We start from the raw sequence: 17,062 nt of genomic DNA on the forward strand, positions 1-17,062 counted from the left end.
CAAAGATCTATCTGAGAAATTAAAAGCTTTCAGATGTGGACTTGGTATCAGCTCCGGCATTCAGGACAATCATCTAGCCTGTATCCAGTGACATACATTAATGAAGCCTTAACCTAGGCAGCAGACAACAGGAGACCTGGGACAATCAGAGGCAACATCACACTATGACAGAGGTCAGTTTCTCTACTGCCATGCTGCCAGCAAATATTGTAATTCAGCAGCATGCCACATCTTTTTCCAGTTGTGATCCACAGGGAGAATTACAGATTACATATGGCAAGCCTTGAGAAGCTGGTAGCTCCACCAGCTGTGGGACAGCAGATACAATTAATTCAACTCTGTTGCTCAAAATCACCACAGCTCAGATAATATCACACGAGGTTTGTTGCTTTAGATTTGTTTTTTACTAAAGTTCAAAGAAGTTACAGACAGAAGTCCTCTCTATACTGAATGAATTAGTAAGTTATTTAATGGTTATGATTTTAAGGACTCAAAATTCAAGTTTTTCAGCTTATTTTCAGCTCCTCCTTCCATCTTAAAATGGTAGCAACCTTTTAGTATATGCACTATGGTACAGTTATGAAGTTTCCAATCATTTACTCTGTAGAACATCTGCCACATCCTGTGAACATTACAGATTCCGTCTGGGGATGAATTAAGACTGTATATGTGAAGAAGGCTGTTGTCTGTCAGATGCCCACTTCACTCACTGCAGAAGTTTGAAACTATGCAGTGAACGTGGGAGGGGACTGCAAGGAAGATGCATTGGGTGGGGGGGAGCAAAGGCTCTTCTATTTTAAGAGCTGAATGTTAGCTGAGCAATCGGTTCCCAGACCTGCCTCTGTGCCACAGACCATCAGTGAAATGAAATGCATCTTATTCAAACCTGACATGTCACAATTTCCCACTAATTGTGTCTCCTTTTTCACTTGCCAGTCTTACTTCTAAGGTCTTATTTTGCCCTCTCCTCCCTCCCAAATGTTAAACTGGTGGTTTTACCCTTTGAACCATTACACGCCCTGTAAAAAGTCCCTGGGCTAATTTCATATTAAGCATAAAAATAAAAAAAATAAAAAAATTTAAAAAAAATCAGCAGTCACTTTTGACCCCATCTCTGTGCAACATCCCATTTCACAAACAGCAAATTGTTACTGCACCTCATGGGGTTGTGATGTCCACTCTGACTTCAGAAACGAGCATGAAGGACACCACTGACAGGAAAATAACAGGTCAGGGCTCATGGCAGGCTTGGAATAGTGTGAGATAGATAAGACAAGAGGCCACACATTGAAGATAAAAGTGAGGAGTAAAAAAGCAGTTGGGGAGAAGCGACTGCTCTGTACACTGAAGGTAAATTCACACAGATGCATTATTTGAACAATACCAGCATCTGGTCCATTTGTCACACTGCAGCTCTATCAGGCAGGCTGAGAGGCAAATTAATTCTTATTTTAAACAAGCACTTTACATACAAGAGATACTCATCAAGGGAATATTAGATTTCAGAACTATTTGGATGAATGCAGAAATAGGCTTCCCTGTGCTAACCATATACTGCTTCAAATGCACCAAAGCAGCCCAAGTCTACATCTGAAGTTCAGATTAGGAAAGCCAGAAGGAGTATGCAGAATATCCCAGGCAGAAATGAGAATAAAGGAAATGTAACATAAGTAAGGACACACTTAAATACAGAAACACTGCAAAGATCATTGTTCTTTCTTTCTAAATAAATAAACTTAAGAGTGATTACTTCCAATAGTATTTCTTAAGATACCAGTTTATTTGCAACATAAGGATTGGAATAAAGATGTTATTTTAAAAGTGAATATACTGTACAAAACCTCTACAGCTTTTACCCCCCTGTGTAACTTAGATTCAAGAACAAAAGCACACCACTTAATAGGCACTTTTGGTATTAAAGCCTAAATAAATGAGCTTCTTTTATTTTCAGTGACAAAGTAAATCATCTTCTTTGTGGAGATGCATAATATCAAGGCCTGTGATTCACTCTTGAACTGCATATGACCTGCACATCTCTGTCTGTTCAACATACTAGATAATGCCTCTCCAACCAGCACTAGGATGGTTTCCCAGAAACATGAATCAGGAGACATAATAGCAGCAATTCTCAGTACAGTGGGGAAAGCATTCAGCAGAAAGTGTAAAGAACAGGGATAATGCAGACAAGGTGTAGGAACTTTCTAAGATGGGGAGCAAAAAATTACTCCGTTTCCTCAAGCAAGGGGCACATTGCTGTTTTGTTAACTGATGACATCTAGAATAATTCCACCTAGTCAGTACAAAAAGTGTTAGTTTCTACTTACTTTGTCCAAAAACTGCTTATTCATAAAATTGTACATCAATGAATACTCACGACAGGAATGTGCATTGCTCTGCATAATGATGAATGCAATAATAATAATAAAAAGGATCAATACGGCAGTTCTTTGGGTTTGTTTTTTTATAGTAAAGTGGATGATGATGGCATATCTGCAAGAGTAACTCCTAATCTTAACAAGCAGCATATAAAACTATGTTTGAGATGAAGAATTTTGAATCCAAGTAGAAACAATTTTTGTAAAATTACTAACATTTTACACATAATCCAGGTCTCTTACATCATCAATATCTAGGAAAAACTTGATTGACAGATTTTTTTCAAGTATCAAAAAATGTATCATGCTTTCTTACATGTTAGAACAAAATCTTGGTCAGTCACACAGTTCAGTTTGCCACACTTAAAGTGCAATAAAATGTAAAAAATGACAAAATTTAAAACTCCCAAACCCAACAACTCTAAGAAACAAGGCACCTTCCAAATACTCTCCATATATTCCATTTTAGCTAGATGTTCATAAGTGACTTTTAGAAAACCTATTTTTAAAGGGGAAAAATAAATAAATTCAAGTAGCCATCTGCAATTATATATAAAGGAAATGTATTTACAGTTGAAGCTGTAAAAACGAAGGGTAAGTTTAAGCCCTATGCACATCCTGAGCAGTGGAGCAATGAAGCCTGGCAGTCTATGGGGTCATAGATGCACAACTGGGATTTTCCCAGCTGGCTGAGAAGTCCAGGGAAGCCAACCCACCAATCCAAACCACACGACTCCCTTCATTACTTTTAACCTGGGCATCATTACAGTCAAAAGAAGTAAAAATTTAACAACACTACAACCTTCTTCAGTGCAGAGATAGTCCTTCATAGCTGTCAAACAACTTTGCTTTGGAGACATAGGAAATAAAGAAACAGTACAGGAGAACACAAATTCCAGATCAATAGACTAAAACATCTGAGTCCTCCCAGCACTTGAATTGCAGCTCTCTGCCAATATCATGTCATACATCACCTGCTAGCACAAACAGTCTGAAATATTTCAGACTGAACAGCACACAGCTTTATCTGTTAGTTCAGAACAAAAGCCAGACATAAACTGCACGTAAAATGAAAGCCAGTGTATGGTGACCAGGATTAAAGACAAATTGTCAGAGATCAAAGTAGTAAAAAATGTTTTTTATGGATAACACATTTATTTCTGTTCTGATAATTTTCATAGAATGGTATCTGTTGAGTTCAAAAGAATCATTTCATTAACATCTGTCAAGTATACAAGTGTGTGAATGAAAGATAACTAGGATTAGAAAAAACAGACCACAACAAACGAAGAATATATTTCCAACTCTTTATCAGCCTTGATTAGATAACTGGGGAAGAACTAAAGTCAAGCTGTTAGAGACACTGGTAAATTTTGAAAATGTGTGTCCTGAGATAACATGTTTGCTCTTCTTTCTAAACATACAGGTAAGGTATTACAGCTGAGGATCATTAAGTAATTCACTTATTTTTCCCAAACCAAACAGTTAGTTTTTAACATTAAAATACAGTTTATTATATTATTGTGTTAACTGGAACAATAACTTAATTTTTTTATTTGCTGATATCATGACAGATAAATGGTCTTTCTCCTGAAGAAAAAACAAACCTTTCTCTTCTTCAAGTAGTTTCAATCTAAAGTAAGTAGCTGCAGCTGCATTAAAAACCATATCTAGACACTTTTTTCAAGTGGATTTGAAACAAAAAGGACAATTTCTTTTTCTTACAAGAAGGCATACAAAAACCAAGTCCCTCAACAACCTCAGAATACTTCATTTTCAGCAAAACTTGACAAAGATTTCTGTATTTCATATATATTACATGCCTAGAAGTATTGTGCAAAGGAAAAACTGCATTGAGACAGAAACTAAATTCAGTATTCTTACTAAAAAAGCATACACTGTGTGTTCAACCACACTGCTAGTTACCAGAGAACCCACACAGGTGAGCCGCAGAAAAACAGACTGAAATAGTTCTAAGTGTACCAGAACATAAGATTTTATCTGCACTTCCTTCCTAAAATAAAGACATCAAAAACAAACTAGAAGTTATGACAAATCCTAAACTTACATCAAGATGTTATAATAAATTGTACCAAAGCAATTAACTGAAGTCATTGCTCTGCTTCCAAAGTTTCAGAGGTTGTCAAGTCTCACAGAAGATGCTGGCAACAAAACAGCTTGAGAGCACTAACACTCTTTAAGTGAGTACTGTATTCTGAAGCTTACAGGGAAAAAAATATTCAGCATTTTGTATTCAACTACTTCAATTACAAGGTAAGAGTCAAATTCTGAATGAGACTTCTTCAGTAGAAAAAAAATAACAGATTTGTTTCAGTTGGAAAAGACCTTGAAGATCAAGACCAACCATTAACCTGGCACTGCCTAGTCCACTGCTAAACCATGTCCTTAAGCACCACATCTACATGTCTTTTAAACACCTTCAGGAACGGTGACTTGACCATCCTTGGGCAGCCTGTTCCAGAGCTTGACAACCCTTTTGGTGAAAGTTGTGGGGTTTTTTCTAATATCAAATCTAAATCTCCCCGGGCACAACATGAGGTAATTTCCTCTTATTCTATCACTTGTTACTTGGGAGAAGAGACCAACCCTCACTTCACTACAACTCCTTTCAGGTAGTTGTAGAGAATAATATGGTCTCCCTTCAGCTTCCTTCTATCCAGACCAAACAACCTAATTTTCTTCAGCAACAACTTGTAAGACTTGTGCTGTAGACCCTTCACCAACTTCACTGCCCTTCTCTGGACATGCTCCAGCACCTTGATGTCTTTCTTGTAGAGAGAGGCCCAAAACTGAACACAGTATTTGAGGTATGGCTTCACCAGTACTGAGTACAAGGGAATCATCACTGTCCTAGTCCTCCTACATTGCTTTCTCTCTGCTCTATTGTATTCTCAACAGACATCTGGTAAGTTGAAGTCCCTCACAAGAACAAGGGCTAGCAACCACGAGACTTCTCTCAGCTGCTTAAAGAATATTTCATCTGCCTCTTCATACCAGTTGGGTGGTCTAAAGCAGAATCCCACCATGATATCCACCTTGTTGGTCCTCCCCCTGATTCTTCCCCATAAACACAGAACCCTACTGTCACCATCATGAAGTCCTGATGGACTGACATGACAGGGTCACCCCACTACCTCTGCTCCCTTACTTATCCCTCCTGAAGAGTTTACAGTCATCCATTGCAGCATTCCAGTTGTGCGAGTCCTGTTTCCGTGATGGCAACTACAGCATAGTTTTCTGTTGCAAGTGGCCTATGCTGTATGTACTTCAGGTGTACTATTGATCCCACCACCTTTTTGGCAGAAGCCTCAATTCCTACATGACCATTTTCAGCCACTTCCATGGTTTCTAACCCATCAGTAACCCCTGTGTCTTTCCTGCCACATGGATCTCCATCCCCTACATCCAACTGAGACAGCAGACCAAAGGACCTTGCTAGCACACCAAGCCTCAGAAAATGGCATGGTGCCATCAGGCTTATCTCTAGTGAGCCTGCTTTTATCCCTTTCCCTCCTCAAATTTAATTTAAAGCTCTTTAATGGGCCCTGCTAACTCCTGTGCAAATAGTTCCCCTGTCTGTTACCAGGAGGCCTCATGTCCTGTAAACCAACCCATGATCAAAACTCCCAACTTTCTGCTGGTGACACTAGGCACAGAGCCAGGTATCAATCTTCTGACTCTTCCTGTTCCTTCCCTCATCATTCCCTGCAACTGAAGGGATAGAAGAGAACACCACTTGTGCTCCTGATCCCTTAACCAGTCCTCCCAAGGCCCTTGACTGCCCTCAGACTTCTTGTTGCAACTTCATTGATCCTTACCTGATAAGTCAGTATCAGATTGTAACCTGAGGGCCACAGCAGGTTAGAGAGCTCTCTCTTCACATCTTTAACACAGACCCCACAGAGGTCTAAGAAGTGGATCTGGCCAGCCTATTGGGCCTTCTGTTCCCTTCAGAAGGGAGTGTCCTGTAACAAGGATCTGTCGTCTTTTTCTTTATGAAAGTGGTTTTGATGCAGGCCATAGGCCAACTTAACCTTGGTGACAACTCCAAGCTGGATGAGCTTCAGCAACCTTCCTGCTTGCCCTTCCATGTAAACTGCTGCACCACACCATTGCCTACACAACATCCTGTTTGCCCACTCTGTTTCATGGTGCTCCAGAGCTGCTGAGTTCAACTCATTCTCTTCTATCACATGAATAAATGTTACAGGTCAGGGTGAGGTACTGGTTCTAAAATAATGACCAATATAAATCAGAAAAAAACCCACTCCATTCACTACCTAAGAGTTATACTTCATCTTATTTAATAATCCAATTTTAGGACAAAATTAAGTTTTGCAGACTTTCTTATCCTTACAACAAATATATCTAGCTTAAGAAAATTTAAATGATTTTAGATATTTTTTCCTTGAAGACAAATTTCACAAATCTCAACTGGCAACTGGCTATTAAGCATGTATTATTTGCTATTTCCTATTAAAAGGAAAACAACTATCTAAATAGAGGCATGTTAACATGCAAGTTTGAGAAAGCACAGCTAATTCATAAACATCTTGAGATGCAACTGAATCTCTCCCAATACCTAATCAACTTCAACATTAAGAATAACTAAGTATTTATTTAGTGATTTCCTAGAATATTTATTTTTTTTTATGGCTAGAGATTTAACCTGTCAAAACATACATTTACAACTATAACTGATCCTCCTAGAGACATAAAACTATTTTTTCAGGTCTTATATTCTCAAGAGTTGTGGGGAGCCTTGCCCCTGATCTGATGTTTGGCTCTTTGGGCACACATTTTAAATCCTACTACCCAGGGAAAAAAAAGGAAGACTCCTTTGGCATGGGACAGCCAGTTGCTTATTCAAAGCACAGGACCCTTTTCCTCCTTCTTCTGTACTATCATATTATTTTTCTATACTTTCCCACAGGCACCCTCTACTTCCTCAACCAATTTGTGCAACAAGCTACATCTAAGCAGAGGAAATAAAACTTCAATTCTGGTATTCTGAAACAATTTTATATACTTTTGCAAACAGTGATGAAAGCTCCTCAAGTGCTCTAAACAACAAGCCAGCTTTCATTTGAAGAAGTTACTGGCACTATTTAACTCTTGAAATACTGCAATTTTTAGTTTTAGAAACTACATGATGAATACCAGAGTACTGCTCTGGGGAATTTACCCACACTGCCAGAATAAAGCACACCAATGCACAAAACACATCCAAAACTGTAAGAAGCATGTGGAAAAAGAGTAAGAATACTTATCACTACAGCTGAAAAACACTCATCTACAATGCTCTGAATATCTTCTTCAATGAACAAAATTATCAGGTTACAGAAGTAAAAAAGTACATCCTTCTTCATTTCTCTTTCCTTAAACTTAGTTCAGCTGGTTACAGCCTCTGAAGTGCCCTCTAGATCCAAATTCTTCAAATAAAGGGAAATATGTTAAGATCAAGAATAGTAAGTTCAACAGAAGAAAAAAAATATATATTAAAGAAGAGAAGATCGGGGAAAAATGGGAAGAAATGCAGAAAAATTAATTTTAATGCAGAAAAAACAGATGGCACTAGACCCAGTGCCTGGAAAACCCATTAAGACCTTAAGAGTATTGTTATTTGCTGTGAGAGCATACAGCCTGCAGATTCAACTGGACTATTCCCATGAGTAAAATGACACACATACAGGCTTGCCAGGTTAATTACATGGATATGATACTATATCCTACCTCTACCATAAGCATTTTCCTTCCTATACTTCTATTCTCTGTTCCTTTAGTAGTTACTGATTAGACAAGAAATACGTACCCAGTTATTAAAACAATTCTGCACATTAAAATATGCAAAGAATAAAACCACAAATGAGTCTATCTTATGGGTTCATTAATGAAGCTTGCTGAACATAGTCAATTTTCATTAATACAAAATTACATAATGTTACTGAAATGAAACCACTGTTAAGGTAAAAATTTTATCTGAAGTGCCTTGCTTACATTAGTGTAACGAGATGGAATATAATGCAAGATAATACTTAGCATTTTTCTAACTGAAGAGACCTTGAGGAGGCACACTATTTCACAGCAGCAAAGGGAGCAGGAAAGCAAGGAAACTTTCCAGGTTCCTATTGCAAAAACCCACTGCACAAATAATAATAATAATAATAAAATAATAAAAAGTCTGCATTTCCAATACATAGTCATAGCTGCCTTTGCAGATACCCAAGATTACTGCTTAAAAGTAAAATAAACACCTCTTGCTCTGCCAGCCTGCACTGTCATGGGAGACTCTCTCTGCAAACTGCCACCCACTGCTTTAATTTCGCTTTGTGAGCTTAATTAGCATACAGGTTATTTGATACCAATTCTTCTCCAGGCAACAGGAACTGTTCCTCCAAAGTTTTAACCTGTGACAAGCCTCCCTATTACTTCTGAGTCCAGAAAAAGGACATGAACTTTTTGCTTCTCTACAGAAAGACATCAGATGGACTTTCTGGTAGATGGCCACTTTTTTTTCAGGCAAGAGCTCATGCCCAGTGGTATGATTAGTCTGAGATATTTTACTGGTGCCATTGTGTGCCACAAACTTGTCTCCACACTCAGAGCCTGAGGGATGAATTCTCCTGTTACACACATTTTGACACTCTGGAAGATTTTAATAGGTTTACCAGGCACCAGCTGTGAGCCAATCTATCTTGCTGGCAGCCACAAGTACCAGACTGCTTTATGCTTTCCTTTTCTTCAGTGTCCAGGTAATCTTTGGTTTTGGAACTTTTTGTGAATGTTAACAACATCAATCATGCATCAAGAGAAGAGATATGTGGCAACAAGAGCACAGAGCTGCCAAAAGCAAAGAACTTCACACCAAAGCAATTCTTCTTACCAAGCCATCTATTAAAAAAAGGAGAGAAAGGATGAGAGAAAGAATGGAAAAAGACAATCCACAAACACACTCTCACACTACAATCCTCCCCAAACCTGTACCTGTTGGGGACGTGTTCCCTAATCAAGCCCTTTCACATTTCTAAGAATCCTCAACACTATCTTTGGACCCAGTAATTTCTGCTTTGCATAGTCATCCTTAGCTTTGTGCAGAGATGGAGAAGTACTATTGTAGCCTTTCTATTTTGAGAAGATTGTCCCTAGAATAACTTTGCACTGAGAAGAGGAAAAAAAGAGGAAAAAAGAGGAAAAAATAAAGCCACTTTTTTCAGTCTGCTTTTCACTGAAATATCAGACAAGTGCTAAATGTGTTGCAATCCCTACTGGAGATTAGAAAAAAAAGAAATGTAGGAAAAAAGAAAACTAAAGACTACCAAAAAATATAGCTATGGTTGATTCAATCTGTCAATCTAAAATAAAGGGATAAAAAAAACAACCAACAAAACACAACAATACAAACAAACAAATAGAATTAACTCACCGGATATGCAAGGCAGACAAACTAACACAATGGACACAGATCTCTCTCTTTTTGCACCAAGTTGGGCCATCAAATTCAGAATAAGAAAAATCAGTAAAAAAGACTGGGATTTGTGCCTTTCAGAACAATTTACAGACTGTTCACAACAATTATTTTTAGCCTATGAAAAACTGTTTTTCAAAGACACTGCTGAGAAAAGAAAAGAAATGGAGAGGTTTTAGAAAGCTCATTTCAGCAGCAAGCAGGAAAGATTCCTTCAAACTTGGGTGGATATTGACTCCTACTCAGATTAAAGTTTGACAGAAAGACTCAAGATGGCTTTTTCTGGTACTAAGATTCTTTTAAGTTCAGTTTATTTTAAAAGCATTTCTCTTACTGTGTTGCTATACTTCAAATGAAACCCATCTCCTTCAATGTATTCAGAAACATATTTACATCTATTCTCTTATATTGATGTCAGCACATATTTAACGGTCGCTGCAGAGACAAATACTGTGAATTAACGCCTCAGCACTTTTTTAAAAAAAAAACAAACCAACAAACTACAATATTTGCCACAAAACTGCAATTACTGTAAGGCAGAAACCCAGATTCTTGACAAGATCACGAACACCAAAAAGATTTTAAGAAGTATAATAACCTTCACAGCAACCATGACTTGACTAGCAAGAGCCTGTTATGCAGCCGTAAAATACTTCAAAGAAAAATTAACAATTATTTGAGTATTATCTCTGTATGACAATTCAGACCTTCTGCCAATCCTACACATTCATGGAAGTAATACATTCTTTGTTAAAACATATCAAGAGTTATTTATGTATTGAATTAACTTAAAATACAGAAATAAAAAGTAGAACCTAAGGCATTTCAGAAGGCTATGTACAAACTTGTTTTGAAGCATTTAATACTGACACCTAAGTTTAAATCAGTATCAATCTCAACCTCATCCTTAAAGTCTAATTTTAGACTTCTACAAAATTCTAGTGACTATGTGAACATTTTCTTTTGTGACTTCTTTATAAAATTTAAATGCAGCTGATTTAATGATGAACAGTAAAGTTAATGTGTTGTCTGGTGGTGTTGGGTAACTGAACACAATGGGGACACATCCACTACAAATTAAATACAGTGCAAATTAGTCATAACTCATTTCAGTTCAAGGTGTTAGCTCATACATGCATGTCTCTGCCACAGCTCCCATCTGTCTCTTCACAGTTACATGCTCTTGTCATTTATCGGTAGAGATGTAACAGCACAAAGCTGAACATACTCAGATGTTACACACACACACCCCCTCAGTTAATTTATTTTTCACTGAACAAATTCACCTGGAGATCTCACTATACCCCAAGACCCTCAAGGTCCCAGTAAGGAGGTTGGTCCCAAGGCCTTTTGAAAAAGACAGTAAATTTGCCTGTTCATGGAGCTTGCTGGGTATTAGCTCCATGCCAAAGGTCTTCAGCAATGTTTGTGCACATACCAGCTCCTGTGCATTTAAACTGGAAGAACAAAATCCTATGTTGCACGCATTCTGCCAACAGCTTTCCTACCTGGATGTTTTCTTATTGTCATAATAGCAGACAACAAAGATCGATTTAGTAAAAATATTTGCTAGAGTTCTATTCACACAGAGTTAGAGAAGGAAGTTTCCACCTTGGTGAGATGGATATTGGGTAGATAAAAGCTGCATTTATAAGCAGGGATGACAACAGTCAACCATTTAGCACGGAATAGAGAATGGCAGGATTCAGAGCCTGAGCCAATTAAGCATCATCACTTCCTTCCATCTGGCAGAGAGACTGCAAAAACATGTAAAGAAGGATTTGATCTCTCTGCCACATCTAAAATAATTCAAACTTTCAGCATTTTCAGTTTTTGCATTTTCAGCTGGTATAATGTGGCCACTCAAACAACAATAGGCTGTGATTTGTCAATCCAGTGTTATATTGGCATTGGCGTCATGGCTGAAATACAGGAATTGAGCCCACAGAACACTGCACTGCATGGTTTGGTGGGGATACATGCATTTTTGATGAATTAGAACTGTAAATTATCTGAAATATGACCTAACCTTTTATTTAATCACAGGCTTGATATATACCACAAATACACATGGCCATTGTTCTCTCTGAATACAGAATTTTAAATTGGAGTAAATTCAAATAACTTGATTCAAATAGTTTTTTGGAATTAAAATGTTCATAGGGAAAAAAAAATTAAACATTAGTGTAAATAACATAGTTTCACATTTAAACAGTGATATATATTTCAAAGTTGCAATGTCAAATTCACTAGCCTCTAGCCAAGGATATTGCTGAGTGGCTACTTGGCCACTTCTTACAAGAAACCTACTGGTGGCGAGTTGAATATAAATTAATTATATTCAGAAAACCTCCTTATTTGGTGGCAATGTGTTTTTGGTTTTTTGTTTTGTTTTTCATTTAGGAGTATGGGGAAATGTAGCCTTTAATATGTCCCTTCTGTTGAATAGCTTCTATGTGAAGTCAAAGCTGAGACTCAGAGATGCCCATAAGCCCCAGACCACCAGTGGCAGGTTAACATCTGCAGCTGTAAAGCATTTTACCATTCAAATAAAACCAGGAACCTTTTAACAAGAAGTAAGGTGCAGTTTCAGGGATGCAAATTACATAAAAATATTAGCAAACATAAAAATTAATAAGCATATTTGAGATCTCTATTAGCCATATACTATAAGGCCATTCTTAAAACACCACCCCAGCTTTTCCAAATGAGATGAAAAGGGAAAAGAGTGGTGATCAGTGGAGAACATCTGAAACTACAGCAATCTGACTCTAGAAAGAGTTTATCAAATATGGGCTTACCTTTACTTGGTGCTGATTTTCTCACAGAAGCTACATGGTCTTCAGAGATAGCAAGACGCCTGAGGACATCAGCCAATGCTGCTTTTAGCACAGTGATTTCATCTTCTTGCTGCTGCACTCTCAGCTCCAGGGCTGAAAGACGGTCCTGGACATCAGATGTGCTTGCAGCTGAGATGCTGTCATCTGCACAGCGGGAAAAGAGAGTAGAAAGAAGCATTTAACTGTTTTGTTCTAAATAAAAGCCATAGAAGCCTGAGTATGTCTGTCCCATCATTTTGAAATACTGAAGACATTCAAACATGTTCAGGCAAAGAAGGAAGGGATATTATGTTAAACGTATCAAATTAATGCTTCAAGACAGAAATGTTACTAATCATTAGCTTTGACAGAAGGCTTAAGGAGCGTAGCCCTGTTACAATCAGAAGAGGAAATGTGTTTTTTGTTAAAATAGTGTAGAAAGCAAAACATGCTTACTGGTAGAAGGAAGACTGAAATTAAAGTTTATCTAAATAGCCAAGTGAATTAACAAAAAAGGTATAAACCACTGACCAGATTTGTAATATATTATTTTGGAACTGCTGAAGAATTTTAAACGTGATCCTTAATTTTAAAGGAAAATGTAAAGCAAAAAATAAATAAATCAGCAGTTGAACATAGGAGTTTTGCTACTTATGACCTAATTGCATCAAGTGGCAATCTGAATTTAAATAGTCTAGATCAGAGCTCTTAAATCCAGCTCCTTCTAACTTTTTTCATAACAGCACCCTGCATGCATCAAAAAAATATATGACACTGCAACGTTTGGCCTGAAGTGAACAAAAAATAAATACACTACAAAAAGGTTTAAAAAATCTGTTTGGCCACACAGAGATAGATTAGCACTGAAGGCATAAGCAAGCCAAATCTATTCTTCAGTGGTAAAAAGGAAATTACAGCTTCTGCATACTCTTTGCCTTTTACAGTTCTTTGCATTACTTCTGCCAAGCCAAAATAACACAACAGATTTTGGTGTTTGGCTGTTCCAACAAATCACAGGCCAACCACTAAAAAAGCCCCGCAAAAGCACATGTTGCTCAAAACCAAGGTACTGAATTCCTTGTCAATCCTGGTTTAGGCCTCCTGAAAACTCAGGAAGAAACTTCTACTAAAGGTTTACAAAATTTACCTGTGATATACAAACACACAGTGTGAGTCCATATTCTATGAAATGCATAAAACCAGCAAATCTACACATAAGGGTAAATAGCTGGTATTATTACTTCTATTATATACAATCTAAACTTTAGAACACTAGTCTTATGAAAACATACCAAGGAAAAAAAGGTTAATACAAGCCACAAGCCTAAAACAGTATTTTTCACTTTAAAAAGCCCTAACCTTTGAAGTACTTGCATAAGGGCACTTTCAAAATACACATCAGCAGCAAAAGAAGCACTGGGCCAAACCTCTCCAATGAGCTAAATATGAAGAAATAAAGGAGTTGATTGCCAACTTCCATTCAGTTAACACATGATACTCACTACTGAAGGAGCAAGAATTGAACCAACAGAAATAAAGACTTGCATAATACTTTCACAACACTAGCAAAATTCCTACAAGGAATTAGTAAAACAAATACTACTAGAGAAATGTATTAAACATTCATATTAACCTAAAAGAAACAGTTAAAATTACATTGATAAAACAATTTGTACAAGACAGTTCTGCATATTGATTGAATCCACTATTTTGTTAAAACAAAAGCAGAAATATATCACTTCACGATTAGAATCATAGAACTATTCAGGTTGGAAAAGACCCTTGGGATCAACAAGTCCAATATAATCCCTACTCTACAAAGTTCTCCCTTAAAACATATCCACCAACACCACATCCAAATGACCTTTAAAAACACCCAGGGATGGTGACTCAACCACCTTCATGGGCAGCCTATTCCAGTGTCTAACCACTCTTTCTGTGATTTTTTTTTCCTAATGTCCAGTCTAAACCTCCCCTGTTGCATCTTGAAGCCATTCCCTCTTGTTCTGCCACTAATGACCTGTGAGAAGAGAGCAGCACCAACCTCTCTACAATGACCTTTCAGGTAGTTGTAGAGACTCATGAGGTCTCCCCTCAGCCTCCTCTTCCCCACACTAAACATTCTCAGCTCCTTCAAGAGTTCTTCATAAGATTTATTCTCCAGGCCCTTCACCAGCTTCATTGCCCTCCTCTGCACTCGCTCCAGCACCTTGATATCTCTTGAACTGAGGTGCCCAAAACTGGACACAACACTCCAGGTGTGGCCTCACCAGTGCTGAGCACAGGGGGACAATCACCTCTCTACTTCTGCTGGTGACACTGTTTCTAATACCAGCCAGGATGCCATTGGCTTTCTTGGCCACCTGGGCACACTGTTGGCTCATATTCAGCCACTTGTCAATTAGAACCTCAGGTCTTTTTCTGCCAGATACTTCCCAGCCACACGTCTCCAAGCCTAGAGTGTTGCCTGGGGTTGTTATGGCCCAAGTGCAGGACCCAGCACTTGGCCTTGTTGAAGCCCAGACCATCAACATTAGCCCAATGATCCAATCTATCCAAGTCTCTCTGTAGAGCCTCCCTATCCTCATGCAGGTCAACACTCCATCCTACCTTGGTGTCATCTGCAAACTTACTGATAATACACTCTATGTCCTTATCAAGATCATCAATAAAGATGTGAAGCAGAAATGGTCCCAACACTGAGCCCTGAGGACACCACTTGTGACTGGCTCCAGCTGGATTTGACTCCACTGACCACCACTCTCTGGGCCTGACTGTCCAGCCAGTGCTTGATCCAATGGATCATATGCTCATCCAGGCCATGAGCAGCCAGTTTCTTTATGAGAGTTCTGTGGGGAACTGTGTCAAATGCTTTTTGGAGATCCAGATAGACCATATCCACAGCCTTTCCCTTGTCCAACAGTCAGGCCATCAGGTTATAAAAGGAGATCAGGTTCATCAGGCAGGACTTGTCCTTCATAAACCCATGCTGACTGGGCCTGATCCCCTGGTTATCATCTGTATGTCTTCTAATAACACTCAAGATGATCTGCTCCATTACCTTCCCTGGTACCAAGGTCAGGTTAATATTGTATTAATTAAGGCTAATTAATAAAGGCTAATAGAAAAAAAAAGCCTCAGGTGAATGAATAAGGAAGGTAATCAGATTGAGATCCAGAGACAATGGATCAGAACAACTCTTACCAAAATGCCTTTAACATCATCAGACATAACTGTACCTCTTATACACAGAAAGTTATTTTAATGATGCTACAAGCCCAGCACATCTGATGCTCTCTCTGTAGCACTTCAGAAACTCAAACCAGTGACAGATATCCCAGGTTGGGAAAAAACATGTAAGATTGTTTTATTAAAATCTCCATTTTCAAAACCTAACTCCCCATCTGTTTTAAGGAGCTAGTAGAAGTTCCTAAAAGCACATGTACCTATGTAGCATATAAAACAGAACTAAGGCAAATTTGCATTAATTAATTAAGAGAAGTTTTTACTTTAGGGAAGTAAATGAAAAGAAAGTACCACCACATAATTCATACTGTTGCTATTCTTACAATATTAGTCTTCAATATATGCAGTGGACCAGTAAAAATGAACACTGCAGAAAACAGTGACAATTATTTTCAAAATATTATGATCTCATCTTTCACTGGAGTAGTAGTTCACACACGGAAGAGAGAAGTAGGACTTTTCCTTAAAAAAGAAATGAAAAATGAAAGGAAAGCCTAATTTTTTCCCTTTTTATCTGCCAAAGCCATCAATTAATGAACTACTAAAAGGTCATATAATAGATAAATTATGGATAAATTCCCAGGCCATATAAACACACAGATTACTAAAAAAAAATAATTGTAAAAGCAGTAAGTAGCTATGTCAAATCATCATTTTAGAAGCCAGACATTACTCTGTTCCCTGTGTGGAATCCAAATAATAGTAATTACCAAACCAGAAAAGGTTCTGCTATTGCCCATTCCCTCTGACAAGCACAGATGCAAGCACTCTACCAGAGCACCGGTTGCCTGACATGGGCAGCCTTTTTCTCCCTGACTACTAACACTGACTTGGACACTTCTCCTGAACCCCAGCACCCCAAAATGGGACACTTCAATGGCTCCTGCAACTCCCAAAGCCACAGTTATGTTACTAACTTCAAAGGGGAATGGGAGAGCAGATCTTTCTGCCCTATAATGGCAACGCTTTTACCTTCTCAACATAAGAATGAGATGATAGAGGAGTTGGACAATGTTCACCTCTGCAGCCTGTGCTGTGACAGCCTAACCCATAGATACGGCACGGAGAGGCAGAAAGACCCTCAAACTTGACTTTGTTGCAACAGCTTTTCAGACGTTGTTGCTCTATAAACAAGG

At 38.1% G+C, this 17,062-nt stretch overlaps 1 protein-coding gene across 1 annotated transcript in view; it reads right to left on the reverse strand.

Moving 5' to 3' along the window:
* The window catches only part of EML4 (echinoderm microtubule associated protein like 4), a 96,313-nt gene that overhangs the window by 60,048 nt on the left and 19,203 nt on the right, over positions 1–17,062 (reverse strand). The window contains exon 4 of the mRNA XM_010004968.1: positions 12,663–12,845. Within this exon, the coding sequence (XP_010003270.1) occupies positions 12,663–12,845 (183 nt within the window). The remainder of the gene's footprint in view (positions 1–12,662; positions 12,846–17,062) is intronic.

Source organism: Chaetura pelagica, unplaced genomic scaffold (assembly GCF_000747805.2).
Source record: "Chaetura pelagica isolate M959 unplaced genomic scaffold, ChaPel_1.0 scaffold13, whole genome shotgun sequence".
Lineage (NCBI taxonomy): Eukaryota > Metazoa > Chordata > Aves > Apodiformes > Apodidae > Chaetura > Chaetura pelagica.